The 14,067-nt window shown below is 39.9% G+C and overlaps 1 protein-coding gene across 1 annotated transcript in view; it reads left to right on the top strand.

Moving 5' to 3' along the window:
- Positions 1-14,067, top strand: part of LOC112628890 (cytosolic carboxypeptidase 4) — a 157,414-nt gene that overhangs the window by 129,547 nt on the left and 13,800 nt on the right. Inside the window, exons 13-15 of the mRNA XM_025392211.1 lie at positions 2,517-2,665; positions 4,211-4,298; positions 12,212-12,356. Of these exons, the coding sequence (XP_025247996.1) occupies positions 2,517-2,665; positions 4,211-4,298; positions 12,212-12,356 (382 nt within the window). The remainder of the gene's footprint in view (positions 1-2,516; positions 2,666-4,210; positions 4,299-12,211; positions 12,357-14,067) is intronic.

Here is a 14,067-nt window from a genome sequence, read left to right as displayed (position 1 = left end):
AGCACTTTGACTGGGATGTTTATACTTTGATGCCAAGGCTGATTCTGCTGACCCGGAAGAGTACATGGGCTTGCTATTTCTCCACTTCTCCATGCCTGTTGCTCTCATTCCTGTGTACTTAGGTGGCAAAAATCATGAGCTTCCCAGAGAGAGGTGAACCAGCCTGCATTCAAGGGAAGATGCAGTACCATGCCTCTCTAGCAGAACCTACAGATGAGCTCTCAGTAGAAAAGGATATCCTAGCCAAGGAAAGTCTAGGGCTGTACAAACTAAAAGAAAGGAAATAAAACACACATGAATTTTACTTCTTTTTCAGTGTCAGAAGAGACTGCAGTTCTCCCTATGTTAAAATTCTTTCTATTATAGCAATGTGGATATATTTCCCTTGTACCAAAAGGCAAGATATATGATTCATCTTCTATAGGTGAACTTCTGAAAAAACAGTCCAGAACAGATAATGGTGTGGTGGCCATAGACAGACATCAGAATCAGAGTGCCAGGGTAGATTCGTCACCTTCCAACCGGGAGACTGAGCAAGTTTCCTAACTCACTCCATGCCTTTATTTCCTCACTCACAAAATGAGAACAATAATTGCACCTACTTCTTAGGGATTTCATGAGAGCTGACTAATACACTTAAAGCTCTTAGAGTAGTACCTGGTACATGGTCAGCCCTTAGTCAACATCCGTTCTTACTCAGGGTTGCATATTCATCATGGTTGGAGCTTGGAATTCAGTATAGCTGAGACCTCTTTTATATGCACCTGAGGATTCATTTTTGAAGTTTTTCCTTTTTGGGGGAGGTGAAGGGTGATCTTTTTTTTGCACATAAAATGTTTCAAGGAAGCCCAACATATAAAACAGAGATGAGTTTAACTAACCAGGCTGAAGACCGGAAAGACAATCATGTCAAGACTGTTTATCAGCCTTCTTTGTGTTGTTGGCTTAGTTTCCACTTCTTCCTGTGGCTCCTGCTTTTACTATTTCTTCTCTCCAGATATCACATTCAAAGGATCCAGGAGAGGAGACCTGATTATGAGTCTCCTGGTGGAACAGTTATCAGATCAGGATGTGGCTAAGCTGCTGGCCCAGCTCAGGTCTTTTTCTCTATCCATTTCCCTTGGACCAGAGTATAAAATCCTAAACTCATCAGTTATGGTCAGGGTAATAGAGTCAAGTAACAGTAAACAAACCTACTATTGGGTAAGGAATTTTTATGATTACTTTTTGGAGAGAGCACTGTGGGAATAGCAGACAATTTGAGGGTCATAGCCTTTCCAGAATTGTTCTTGTGAGTGCCACTCCATGGGTTACACATCATGTGTTGTATGGTGAGCCCAGTGGTTAGAGTGTGGTGCCCACAGCAACAGTGTGAGGACTGGACTCCATCAGAGAGCTCTACTCTGCTCTCATCTGTCTTATACCAAGCTCTAGCCTTTCATAAATCTCATACAATGCCATTTACCAGGGGTCCGGTGTGGGAGAGTATGAATGGATTGGGACAAAAACATTTTACTTTTCATAAAAGCAACTCAAAGAGAATACCAAGAGGATGAAACAATATTTTTAAAAATAAAATATCCTGATAATGTTTAAGTCAAAACTGCATTGCTAGTTCTGTTGCTAGAGATCAGAAAAATAATAACCTTTGGAGATATAGTGATGGGGAGAGGATTGCTGAGGGCCTCCTGGGGTGCTGGAAATGTCCTATATCTTGGGTAGTAGTCACACAAGTGATTTCAGATGTAGATAGATTCATTGAGCTGTATATTTAAGATGTGCGTATTTTATAGCATGGGAGTTATATCACAATGAAAATGAAACAACCCCTGCATTGCTAGCCTAATTCATGTTTATTGTTTTGTTGGGGGATTTATATTTACTAGGTTATTTGATTTTTATAAACAGCACTACAAGTTTAGACACTTCCATTTTCCATATGTGGAAATTGAGGCTCAAAATAATGTTGATCATCAAATAGTAATGGCATATCCAAACCAGATGTGGTTGAATTTTCTCTGGTATATAACACATTTGGATTTTTTCTAGCTAGATAAAAACTTCATTATAGTTTAATAAAAAGATATGCTAATATTTCAAAATAGTAAAAAGACTAGAACTGGAATTTCTTAACACAACAAAGTGTTAAATGCTTAGATGATAGATATTTCAATTACCCTGATTTGATCATTACACATTGTATTATTGTGTCAAAATATCACATGTACCCCATAAATAAATAAAACTATTGTGTATCTATAATAATTTAAAAAATTAAAAATATGCACTATTGCATAATTGACTCTTATAATACTAGGAAGCCCTCTCACCTCCATGAATTTCCAAAATCTGTACCCAATATTGTGGTATCAGGATGATAAATATAACTTACCAGCAAGCTGAGATCCTGGGTCTTAGATCTATAACCCAGAAACTGAAACATGTAGATCCTCAGTATCTGAAGTTTACCTTAAAGGCTTCCCAGATAATCCTCCAGTCTTGCTTCTGATCTGCAGGTTTGAGTATGACTTGCTGGTCAACGTGGATGTAAACAGCACCCAGCACCAGCAGTGGTTCTATTTCAAAGTGAGCGGTATGCAGGCGGCCGTCCCTTACCACTTCAACATCATCAACTGCGAGAAGCCCAACAGCCAGTTTAATTATGGTATGAACGCTAGGGGCTTTCTGGAACATGCCAGGAATGACATTTCTTGACTGTTTGGATTCAAACAGCCTTGCTTGGGTTCAGAGGGTTTGAAGTTGGGCGGAGTTTTGGGTTGCCAGGTGCAGCAAGGCAGGCAGTGGCCCTCAGTGGCACATTGCTACTTTAGAGGGGAGGCTGGGCATCCTCACTCTGCCACACATGACATCCACTTCTTCTGGATTCCCTCACTCTATCTTGAATCTTTTGAGGTTGGTAAGCCCTCTCATTTATTCCTTCTCTCCATCTCCTAAGTCCCATAGGAGCAAATGCTTTGACCTGCTTTTTTTTCCTGCAAGATAGAGGAATAACAAAATTCAATTGCACAATACTGATTGACATTCTTAGAAAGCTCTTGAAGAAGTTGAAATTCTCCTGAATACCTGTGGCCATTTTGGAGGAGATATTCAAGAGACAAAGGCTGATGAGCAGCCTGTATTTATGTTGAATGTTTCAAGGAGTGGAAATTCTGCATACAATTTCTGCATCATATACTAATTTACTGGGTGACTTTGAAGGAGGAATAAGTATTCCCAGTGTCTAGGGCCAAGTGCAGGATACTGCCTCTATTTTGTAGTGACTAAACAGATTCTTGTGGGTATGAGAAGAGAAAACATGGGAACCTTGATATTTATATACACTTTGTATGGCTGTTGTAACAAATTGTCACAAACTCGGTGATTTAAAACAAGACAGGTCTGTTCTCTTACAGTTCTGGGGTTCAGAAGTCCAAAATCAGTTTCTCTGAGCTGAAGTCAAGCTGTTGGGAGAACCATGTTTCCTCTAGAGATTCCAGGGGAAACTCCATTTTCTTTCCTTTCCCAGCTTCTAGAGTAACATTCCCTGCATTCCTTGGCTGATGGCCCGTTCTTGCATCCTCAAAGCTAGTAGTGTTACATCCTCAAATCTCTCTCTGCTTCAGTCACATTGCATCTCTCTTTTTTTTTTAAATTTTTTATTTTTGTGAGACAGCGTCTAGCTCTGTCACCTAGGCTGGAATGCAGTGGTGCAATCTCTGCTCACTGCAACCTCTGCATCCCAGGTTCAAGCAATTCTCCTGCCTCAGCCACTCAAGTAGCTGGGACTACAGGTGCATGCCACCATGCCCAGCTAATTTTTTGTATTTTTAGTAGAGATGGGGTTTCACCATGCTAGCCAGGATGGTCTCAATCTCCTGACCTCGTGATTTGCCAGCTTCAGCCTCCCAAAGTGCTGGGATTACAGGCATGAGCCACCATGCCTGGCCACATTGCATCTCTTCTATAGTCAAACCTCCCTGTGCCTCCCTCTCATAAGGATATTTGTGATTGCATTTAGGGCTCACCAGGATAATCACCCCATCTCAAGATCCTTAACTTAATCATATCTGCAAAGTCTCTTTGGCCATATACAGTTAACAGTCACAGTTTCCAGGGATTAAGACCTATGTATCTTTGAGGATCATTATTTGGCGCAGAACAACTCTCTTTCCCTCATGTAAAGATTAATTCCTTTTCTGATTTTGTGTAGGGATGCAGCCCACCCTGTATTCCGTGAAGGAGGCCCTTCTTGGCAGACCCACCTGGATAAGGACAGGCTATGAAATATGTTACTACAAGTAAGTTAGAGCGCTATTAGCTTCCTTTTCTCTGTCCTGTAATTTTCTCTCAATTTCCCACTTTTCCATATTGATCTTAGAAACATTAGCAATCTGTGCTTGTCTGATAAATTTTTTGTCACTCTGTCCTAATGGCCAATGTCCTGCTCTTCAGAGGTATAAGCATATTCACTGGCACCCACAGTAGACCTCGAGAAATACCTTTTGATTTGCTGAAAGAGTTTATCTTCATTTAAACACATTAAAACTTTTAAATCTTGTTGTCAGACATTAGAAGTCGTAGAGATTCTACCTGTGATTAGTGTGCCAAGCCTTAGTTCTTTACTTATTTCCGCTGAACCCAGAGAGTGAAATGTCTGAGATGTTCTATCCTGTTTCTATCCGCCCCGTGGTTTAGTTTTCCAAAGTACAGGAGGGTGAATATGTGACAATTACACATATGTAACTCCTCCCCATAGCAAGGTAATTTTGTGGAAAAAAATAAAAGAGGGAGGAGTTTCAAAATTCACCTTTAATCTTTGATCAGTCTCCAGTTTCATCAGTTTATCCTGCAAAGTTACAATGAACTTTAAATTGTCCATATATTTTGATGAAAGAAATGCATTCCAGACATCTAGATTGCTTATGTGTATATTTTCTTCAGATGAAAAATAAAATTCAAATTTATAAGAAAATAAGGATAGGAATTGCTATGAGAGGAAGAATATATATATAAAATTAATTATTAGTTCAGTGCTAATTTCTTATAAAAACTGAGAGGTTAGTACTTACTTTCTTAAATAAAGTAAGTTTCATCTCTTTCCGAAATTACTAGAGCCATCTAAAAAAGTATGATCAGACATTCTGGAGTTTAGGATAGTTGTCACTATGGAAAGGAAACAGAGTATATACCCTTGTGCCTCTTGGCTTTTGAGACTTTGAGGATAGGAGTATTGATAGATGGGAAAGGTCAAGAATCTTGTTGCTGTATCAGATACAAAGGCAAAAATCACCATGGAGATAATGATAGTCTACAAGACACAGAGCCAGACTGACTAGCAGTCCGTAATAAAAGAGTTGGAGGTATTCAATCCCTGATCTATTAGGTTATGAATCTACAGAGGATTTTTTATATCCTTTAGAAAAATTGCACAATATTATGACTTTGTTGGTTTTCCATTCACCTAAATGGCAACTACTCTCTGGCTCACCTATCTTAAGACTCTCAGGGCCTTTCTTATGGTTCAGAGAGATTTAGATTAAACATCACCTCAAGGTGATAGTCTGCAACTGCAGAAAAAAAGAATATGAAAATCTACTTTTGGACCTTGGTGTGTCAAGCATGAGTTTTAGTTTTCTCTGAAAATAGTTATTCTTAGTAAATGTGAAAGACCCAGCTTAGAGCTGGCTTGGACCTGAAAGTTAGTAACAGATTGGACAAACATAACATTTTGCATTATTTCCTAATGGGATGTATAAATGTCCCTTTGGAGGATGCTCCTCTTGGAATTGGGGAATAAGAAGGCTAAGGGGGCCACGTATTTCCCAAAAGAAGGAAGAAGTCACACTTTCAAAAGCACAGCCTTGACCTAAGGAGAACCAATTCTGATAGCTTTTAGAGCTATTAGCAATACAATTATTATGTGATTAAAGAGCAACAGAGGGATAAGAAAAAACCATGAATGTATAATGTAATTAATTTTTCATATTCCAGCCATGAATACAGCAGAGATGAATGGATAAGATTGCTACATTGTAATGTAGTTTGTTTTATAATTATTCACCACGTTGTGTTAACATATTCCCAATAATATGATGCAACAACAGGATAGATATGTGTAATCTCTATTCACCCACAAATTAGAACACCTCTCTCAATTGTAAAATGATGCATTAGATTATACAATATTTCTCTCCCTATTTACCCATCCTGATCTTTGAGTTGATTTGCTTTACAAGAGTTCTTTGCTTCTCTTTTGCCTTTATTATTTCTGGTATATTAATTTGGGGAGCACTTTACTTCCCTATTTCCTTATCTCCCATATATCTTTAGAAACTCTGCTCTATTTCTGTTGTGCTGTTAAAGTCCCAGATTTGGTGCCATGTTTTGAGAGGATGCCAGGGTGCTCATTGTGGGGACAACTGTGAGCCGTGGTACCTGAGTATGTTTCTAGAAGGGTGAAAGGAAAAAGGAGATTCTGAAGAAATGGGATTTGCATTTGCATTTTCCTTCAGAAGTTGAAGTTGACAGCAATGATGAGCAGTTGAGGATGTGGGCTGACTACTCTGGAGGGCCAATTGTCATAAAATGAAAAGTCTCCAAACTATTTTGACAATATGCCACTAAGCAATAAGATATATTTGTATGTGTTCTTACTAGATTAGTTTATACATTTAAAAAAGTATATATGCGTTACTATACTAACATATTATGCATATAAGAAAGCATGCAAAAAATGAAGACTTTTAAATTAGGAGAGAAAGATGAAACAAATAATAGTTTATAGCTACCTAATTGCTACATCTTTATGCTATTTATAGCTTAGGGCACACTAGAATTTTGCCGTGGAGTTTACCATTAGATGTAGTTATAAATAGTCTTTTTGGTAATTTTGAGAAATTTTGTTTAACTTTCTAGATCTGATTAGATTATTTTAACAAAAATGAGAATTACTGAGAAAGACCTAATATTAAGGATAAGGGGTAGGCCATGTCCATTCTGCCATTTTCTGGTCATTTTGATTGCAATTTAATTTTAACATCAATAGATGGCTTCTAAGAAGATTTTCTTTTAAAAAGTAATTGTCTGTTTCGTGAGGTTTAGTTTAATTTAGGTAATACAATCTGTAAATCAAAGTATGCTTCCGTAGACTTAAATATCTTGCCGGAAGCTAAAAGCAAAAGAAAAAGGAAGGGAGCTAGTTGTTCCCACTTCTCCCTTTGGAGACCTCTCCTACGCAACAATCAATGCTTAACTAACATGTAAAAACCGTAGAAGCAGATATAATGTGTTTTTCATACTCCAGACCTGGAATACAACAGTGATGAGTGGATAAGATTGCTGCACCATCATCTGGTTTGACACATTAGGTTGACATTGAGACAGCTATGCCAATCCCCATATTAAACAGTAGACGACTTAATTTCTTTCTTACTATCTAGGTAATAATCATTTTGAGGAGAAATTCTAATATTTTCTGCCTGTGGTCAGTTGATCACTCTGCCCCTCCCATGGAGCCCCTCCCACCCCTTCTGTTCCACCCCTTGCTCTTTCCCACCTTGAAGACCACTAGGCTGGAAAATAAAAAATGCCCCTCGAGAGGGAGGAACAGAAATGGGCAGATTCATTTTTCCCTGCCTCTAGTAAAAGTAAGTAAGGGCCCTTTTAGTTTCTCTTTTATTTAGTTCCCTGTGGTCTGCTTCTTCCTCTGATGTGCACAGCCACACACCTTTTTGAATTCTTTCCCCGCTCTGGTCTAAAGTAATTTTGGTGCTGAAGGGCAGAGGGAGGGAAGCTGTGCGCTTAGAGTGGCCATGTAATACACAACGGCTGATCTCTTCTGACATTTATCTCCGCTCATGAGAGGAGATGGAACAGCTCACTCATGAAGATGAATGTCATACAAGAGCTCTGCCATCATGCATCCTTCCACGGGATCTCAGGAGAGAGATTTGGTGTTATATAGAATATTAGAAATGCTGCAGACACAGGGAAGCCTGGCAACTTCACTGCTCTGCCTTATTAGATCCTGTTAAGTGAAATGATGCACGCTTGTTGAACAGAGCCATTGTCATTATAAGATTATCTAATCCATTCTCCATCATGGCATTTGCTTATTTTATGCACCCTGCCAAAAAGAAACAATGACTTTCCAGCATATTTTTAAGTACAAATGGAAATAACCTGAGTTCATAACTATGCCTTCGTGTACTTGCTCCTTGCTTCATTGAAGTCTTTATGATTATAAAAGTACAGATCCTTCCAAAGATAAATGGTTCAGGGAACAGAAAAGCAAACAAAAAGCCTTTTAGCTGTGAAGTTGCTGGATGTACCCAGCCCAGGTCATCTTTGACCCCAGATGACCAATAGAATCCAGCTAATCTTCAAGATCACTTCTGATTTTCACCAGGCTGCTTCTCCATCTAGATGAACAGATTGAGGAGAGGAAGTTCTTTGACTCAGACTTCCCACTCATTAATGGCGTGACCTTGGGCAAATTATACCAACTTCTTTCAACCTCAGATTCTTCATCTTAAAATGGGATAATAATGGTATCTACCTAATAGAAGTGTTCTGAAGATAAAATGACGTGAGATAAAACATGTGTAAAGGTTAGAACAGTGTCTGGTGCATAGTAGGTGTTCAATGAATGCTAGCAATTATTTTAAATAATTAGTAAAAACATCTTCTTAGTGGCATCAAATATCAATGATATAAAAGTCATAGTATATGGATCATATTAACTCTCAGCTGGATTATTTTCCTTTTTTTTCTGTTATTTTGGACTGTAAGTTCATAGGCAGCTCTGATTTATGAAGATAAAAACTTCAGATTCTTACTTGCTACATTGGGCATAAGACATCTTGTCGTTTTTTATCCATTCTTAACAAGCAGGTGATATAATAAAAAAAAAATTAGTTTTTGAGCTAAGCCTACAACTGGGATTAAATCCTGTTTACTATACTTGTTGTGTGCAATTGCTCTAGACACTTAACCTCTGTGAGCCTTAATTCCCATCTGTTGAATGTGTGTAATAATACTCACCTTGAAAGGGTGTCATTAGGATTGGAGATAAGATACATTGAGCAACCTAATTATTACTCCTGGAGTCTTGGGTCCACTTATTATACAAACTTTAACTGAACAGCTGCTATGTCCAGGCAATGTGGGAAGCATAAAGATAAACAGATGAATAAGCATGGTCCTTGCCACAAAGTATTGGCCATGAGAATAGGAGTGATAAGGGGGCTATCAAGGAAGGCTTCCTGAAAGAGGAAACACTTGAGTTAAATCTTGAAGGATGAAGGAGACTTAGCTAAATAAGGGAGATGGAAAGGGCTTTCCATATAAAGCAAGAACATGGGAACAATTTAACATAGGAAGGATGAACATTGCTTCTTGCAAACATCACTCGATATGTCCACATCATAACTGGGAAAAGAAAAGAGCTTGTTGATGGGATCTCAGTTTATCATGGATGAACTGAACTGTAGCAAGCCAGATGTTTCACTTTAGAGATTTATCAAACACTTGGCTTTGAAGAAGACGATCTTGGGAAAGTTTAAAGGCCTCTGCAGAGGAAGGTATGCTGGAAGTAGAGTCATCTCCTGGACAACTCCTGCTACAAGGGGGCTGCCAGGAGACTCCGGTGGGGATGCCTGACATTTGCTTTAGGTTCAGCCAGAGTTTAGACCCCAGGCGAGGGTTGTAACTGAATTTCCTTTAGCTGAAAGTCATTCTAAATAAGGTGTTAATGATATTTTTGTTTTTGGAATTCCAGCAGTGTGTAACCATCCTGGAGAAGACTGACTTGTCGGTGGAGAGCCTTTAGTCTTGATCAGGAGAATCTAACATCACCAAGCTGTGGGGGGTAGTGTGTTAGGTGAGGGAAAGAGAGAGAGAGGGAGACTGTGTGTATGTGTATATATGTTGGTGGTGTGAGAAGGCAGATTTGACATAATCAAATCTACCATTTGAATTCCTTACACTTCCCTTAAATCTTGAGCCCCTGGAAGCCCAAGAGCTAATGATTAGCCCATTTTATTTCTCTTTCCATTTCACTGCAGCTGTTCTTTCCTTGGAGTCCAGATTTGGTCTGAATGAGGGAAAGACATAGAGATAAATACATGGATTTTTTTTTTCTCTGTCTTTCTTGGTCTCTCCTGTGGTTGAATGTGGTGAGGTTGAGTTTGCGTAGGCTAAATGTGCTTGTGATATGACTTTAGTGTACTAATAGTGCAGTGGGGAACCTAAAAAGAAGCAAGGCCCATGCCAAATAAGACCAACCCTACTGGCCCTTAGGGACACCTATTATTCTTGAGTCAAGATACAGGCTCTGTCTCCACTGTTTGCAGGCGAAGAACTGGGGACAGTGAAGCACAATGTGCGTGTTTCCATCTGCCTTTACATTCATGAATACGTGCACATCTGTGTGTGCACCCACACATATATGCTTACAAGTGAAGCACTCTTCCACGCTTTGATTGGTTATCCCTGGCTCATTTGATTTCAACTGCTGTTTCCTGTAAAGAGGAGTAATTGACTAGCATTTTGTTCAGTAAGGTGTAAACTGAGTGTATGTTTGCATGGAGGCTTTACAAGGGAAATCAGAAAGCAAATAAGAGGTAGAGCATATGTAACTTGCATGCTTTCTGAGCTACCATCTGCTTCTTTACATACTTTCTAATAACCAGAATCATAGCTTTTGGAGAAGCTTCAGAACTTTGGGGCAATCTGGCAAAGTAGACTCAATTAAGCATTGCGATCCATATCACACCATGTGGGAAGACACTCTTTTGGAATTTCTATTTCTGTAGGCACAAAGGAAATGGATTCTATTAATACAATGCCAAAAACCTGGGTGTGACAGCCACTTGGGGCTGACGTTGTTACAGGGTACCCTCCTTTCCCTAGCATGACCAAGGCTCTAGGTTGCCATGTTGACAGAAGCTGATTCAAGATAAAGGTATCAGGCCATAGTCAGTGGGCTACCAGCTTGCCTTAGTCCCATTCCTAGGTGTATAAATATTGAAAAGCCACAAAACCATGAGAAATAAAATAATAGATTTTCTATCTCTTTCTTCTATGCTTGCTTTTTGCTTAGGTAGGTAGTGGCATGAAGGTAGCAAAAAAGTAGAAAAGAATAACCTATGTTTTTTATATTTTTCAAGAACACACAAGAATAATTACCTACTATTTCTTCCCTTCCCCTTCCCTTTCCCCCAATAAAACCAAAAGCACAATGGACTAGTAAGCCAACGTTGTAAATGTTCAAAGGTGGAATTACATCTCTTGGTGTCCGGGTGTATTTTGCATTATAATGCAGCCTTGATGATAACATTTCTCAGGAAAGCCTGCGCAGCTGTCTGAGCATCAATTGGCAGTGTGTGGGGAAAATATTGCTCGGAATGGACTTCTGGGTGCAATTTTCTTTGATACTGTTCTCTGAAGTATCAAAATTGGTTCTTCATCTTTGACAAAGGAAAATGTGCACTCTCAAGCCTTACGAAGCTGAACCACATTTGAGGTGACAAATATATTCCTTTGGGCAGAAAGCATTGTACAGTGGAAAGAACAAAGCCTTTGTAGCCAGAAAGATCTGGGTCTTAGTCCTGTATCTACCATTTCGCTTTCAGCCCTTTGGCAAATTAACTTTTCTAAGCTTTTGTTTCGTAATCCACACGATGGGTTGCTGCAATAATAACACAAGATAACATATGTTAAATGTTGAATTGGAATTCGATATATCCTATGATTGCTGATAAATCTACTTGGCAGGTAGAGGGGAAAGGAAGGAGTTGTACCCTATGTGGTCTGGGGAGAGACAGGGATTGGGGGAACCCAAATTTGGATGATAAAGTTTATATCTCCAATGTAAACCCAGGAAAACCAGAACTGTTCACATTTACCTCGATTTTCTAGCTCAATGACTAGACATCCCTAATTTTCAGACAGCAAAGAAAGGTTGGTAGCATATATGGCACAGTTGGGAGGCAGATGGGCCAGGCTATATGTTGCTGAACTGACTCATGAACTGGCAGTAAGTTCACTTGTATATTTCCCTTTTCTCAGTTTCACCTGCAGAAATGTTTCAAGTGAAGGCCATTGTGCCAATACAGTATATAACGCCAAGATTTATAGCATCTAGGACCCTAAGTGACCCTGCACCCCCCTCCCACCTCTCCCTTATTCTCTTCTCCTCCTCTCTCTTTAGAAATCATTATCGCCAGAGTACAGCTGCTGCAGGCGGAGCATCTGGGAAGTGCTACTATACCCTCACCTTTGCTGTCACCTTCCCACACAATGAGGATGTCTGCTACCTGGCCTACCACTATCCCTACACCTACACAGCCCTCATGGTAACTTCCTCTTTACAGTATCACTCCAGCAGGACTGAAGGGGCTCTCTGATGTTTTCCCGAGAACGTTTTGGAGACCCTGACATCCTGATTGGGGGCGGAGGAGGGTGTAGGGAAACTACGGCCTTCCTAAGGGAGCCAGGTTTTGTTGTCACTGACTTGGTGGCTTTCTATGTGTCCCATCTCCTTCCCTGGACAGAGCACAAGGCTGAGCCTTGATCAGTGACATTCAGAAGGCCCAAGTGGTCTGCAAGTTGGGGCAGGACATGGGGACATTTCTTAAGAGACTTTATGTTTAACAAGTCAAGTTAAGTATGAAGTAGGTTGGAGTTGTATGGGAAGCAAGACCATACAAGTAAACTGAAATGCAAATCTGAAGAAAATTCAGTCATTCAGAGGAATGGAGAAAGCAGGAAGGTAGAGCTTGGGAAACTTCTGAGTCTGTGTGCGAGCAGCCATGCCAGCATCTCCAGTGGTTCCAATGACCATGAGCTGGAGGTGGCTAGCAGGATCCAGAGTGGAAGAGAAAAGTGTAAGAATAAAACACTAGATCATTGCAACAGACAACCACAATCTTTTTATGAGGGAGAGTAGGAGAAGTCAGGGCAGACTCACAGTTAGCATTCCTGTGTTCCATAAGGCCCTGCAAAAAGTTCGCAAGACTATTGTGAGCAAATGGACTGCTTAAACCATGCAGTTTTCTGTCATTTGAAAAAGCTGGCAAACTATCCCTTACTGCTACCATTTCGTGGATATCCTAAGGATAAATGAGCTCCAGTAACTTCTATAAAGCACTTTCATCCTCTGTGTTAATGCAAAATGTTATTAGCATATTTATAATCATATGTGTTTATATGAGTATATGTATCACTTAGCCTGAAGGATGAGCATTTTCATTTTAAGGCTGTGATAAGGAGTTGGAAAAGATAATAACCAAGAACATCTTTTCCTTCAAAAGGAATGTGCAGGTATAAATGGGAATTTTTTGCATAGAGAAGGCATATCTTGCACCACTTGGCTCACTGCTTCATGTAAGTGCATCTGTCCTCTTCTCCATATGTTGTCTTGCCTAAAGAGAGATTTTTACTGTTTTCCAGATTGCAAAAGATACACAACTAGTATTATTTGTGTATCACACTCAGAGAGCTCAAGAAGTTAATCCAAGTAATGTGTATCGCAAGCTAGGCTGTAACAAGCCACATTTGTTATAAAACATGTTTTGTTGCCTTTAGGGACACAGAACAGGCAAGATTCATGATCCCCCTTCAACAGTTGTTTTTACAGCCTTGCCTGTGAAATGCTGCACATGAAAAGTCTACTGTGGGCTGGGCGCAGTGGCTCACTCCTGTAATCTCAGCACTTTGGGAGGCCAAGGTGAGAGGATTGCTTGAGCCAGAGTTCGAGACCAGTCTGGGCAGCATGGTGAAACCCCATCTCTACAAAAAATACAAAAATTAGCCAGGCCTAGTGGCATGCACCCATAGACCCAGCTACTTGGAAGGCTGAGATAGAGGATCACTTGGGCTCAGGAGGTTGAGGCTGCAGTGAGCCAGGATCACACAACTGCATTCCATCGTGGGCAACCGAGTGAAACCCTATCTGGAAAAACAAACAAACAAACAAACAAAAGCCAAAAGCAAAAAAAGTCTGCTAGGGAAGGGGATTTCTTTTTAAATATGTGTTATGTGTTTGCCTTTCCCATTGGGTAAGGG

The sequence above is a fragment of the Theropithecus gelada genome, chromosome 7b (genome assembly GCF_003255815.1).
Source record: "Theropithecus gelada isolate Dixy chromosome 7b, Tgel_1.0, whole genome shotgun sequence".
NCBI classification, from domain to species: domain Eukaryota; kingdom Metazoa; phylum Chordata; class Mammalia; order Primates; family Cercopithecidae; genus Theropithecus; species Theropithecus gelada.
The sequence above is the reverse complement of the archived record's forward strand: the minus strand, read 5'-3'. Positions and strand labels throughout refer to the sequence as shown.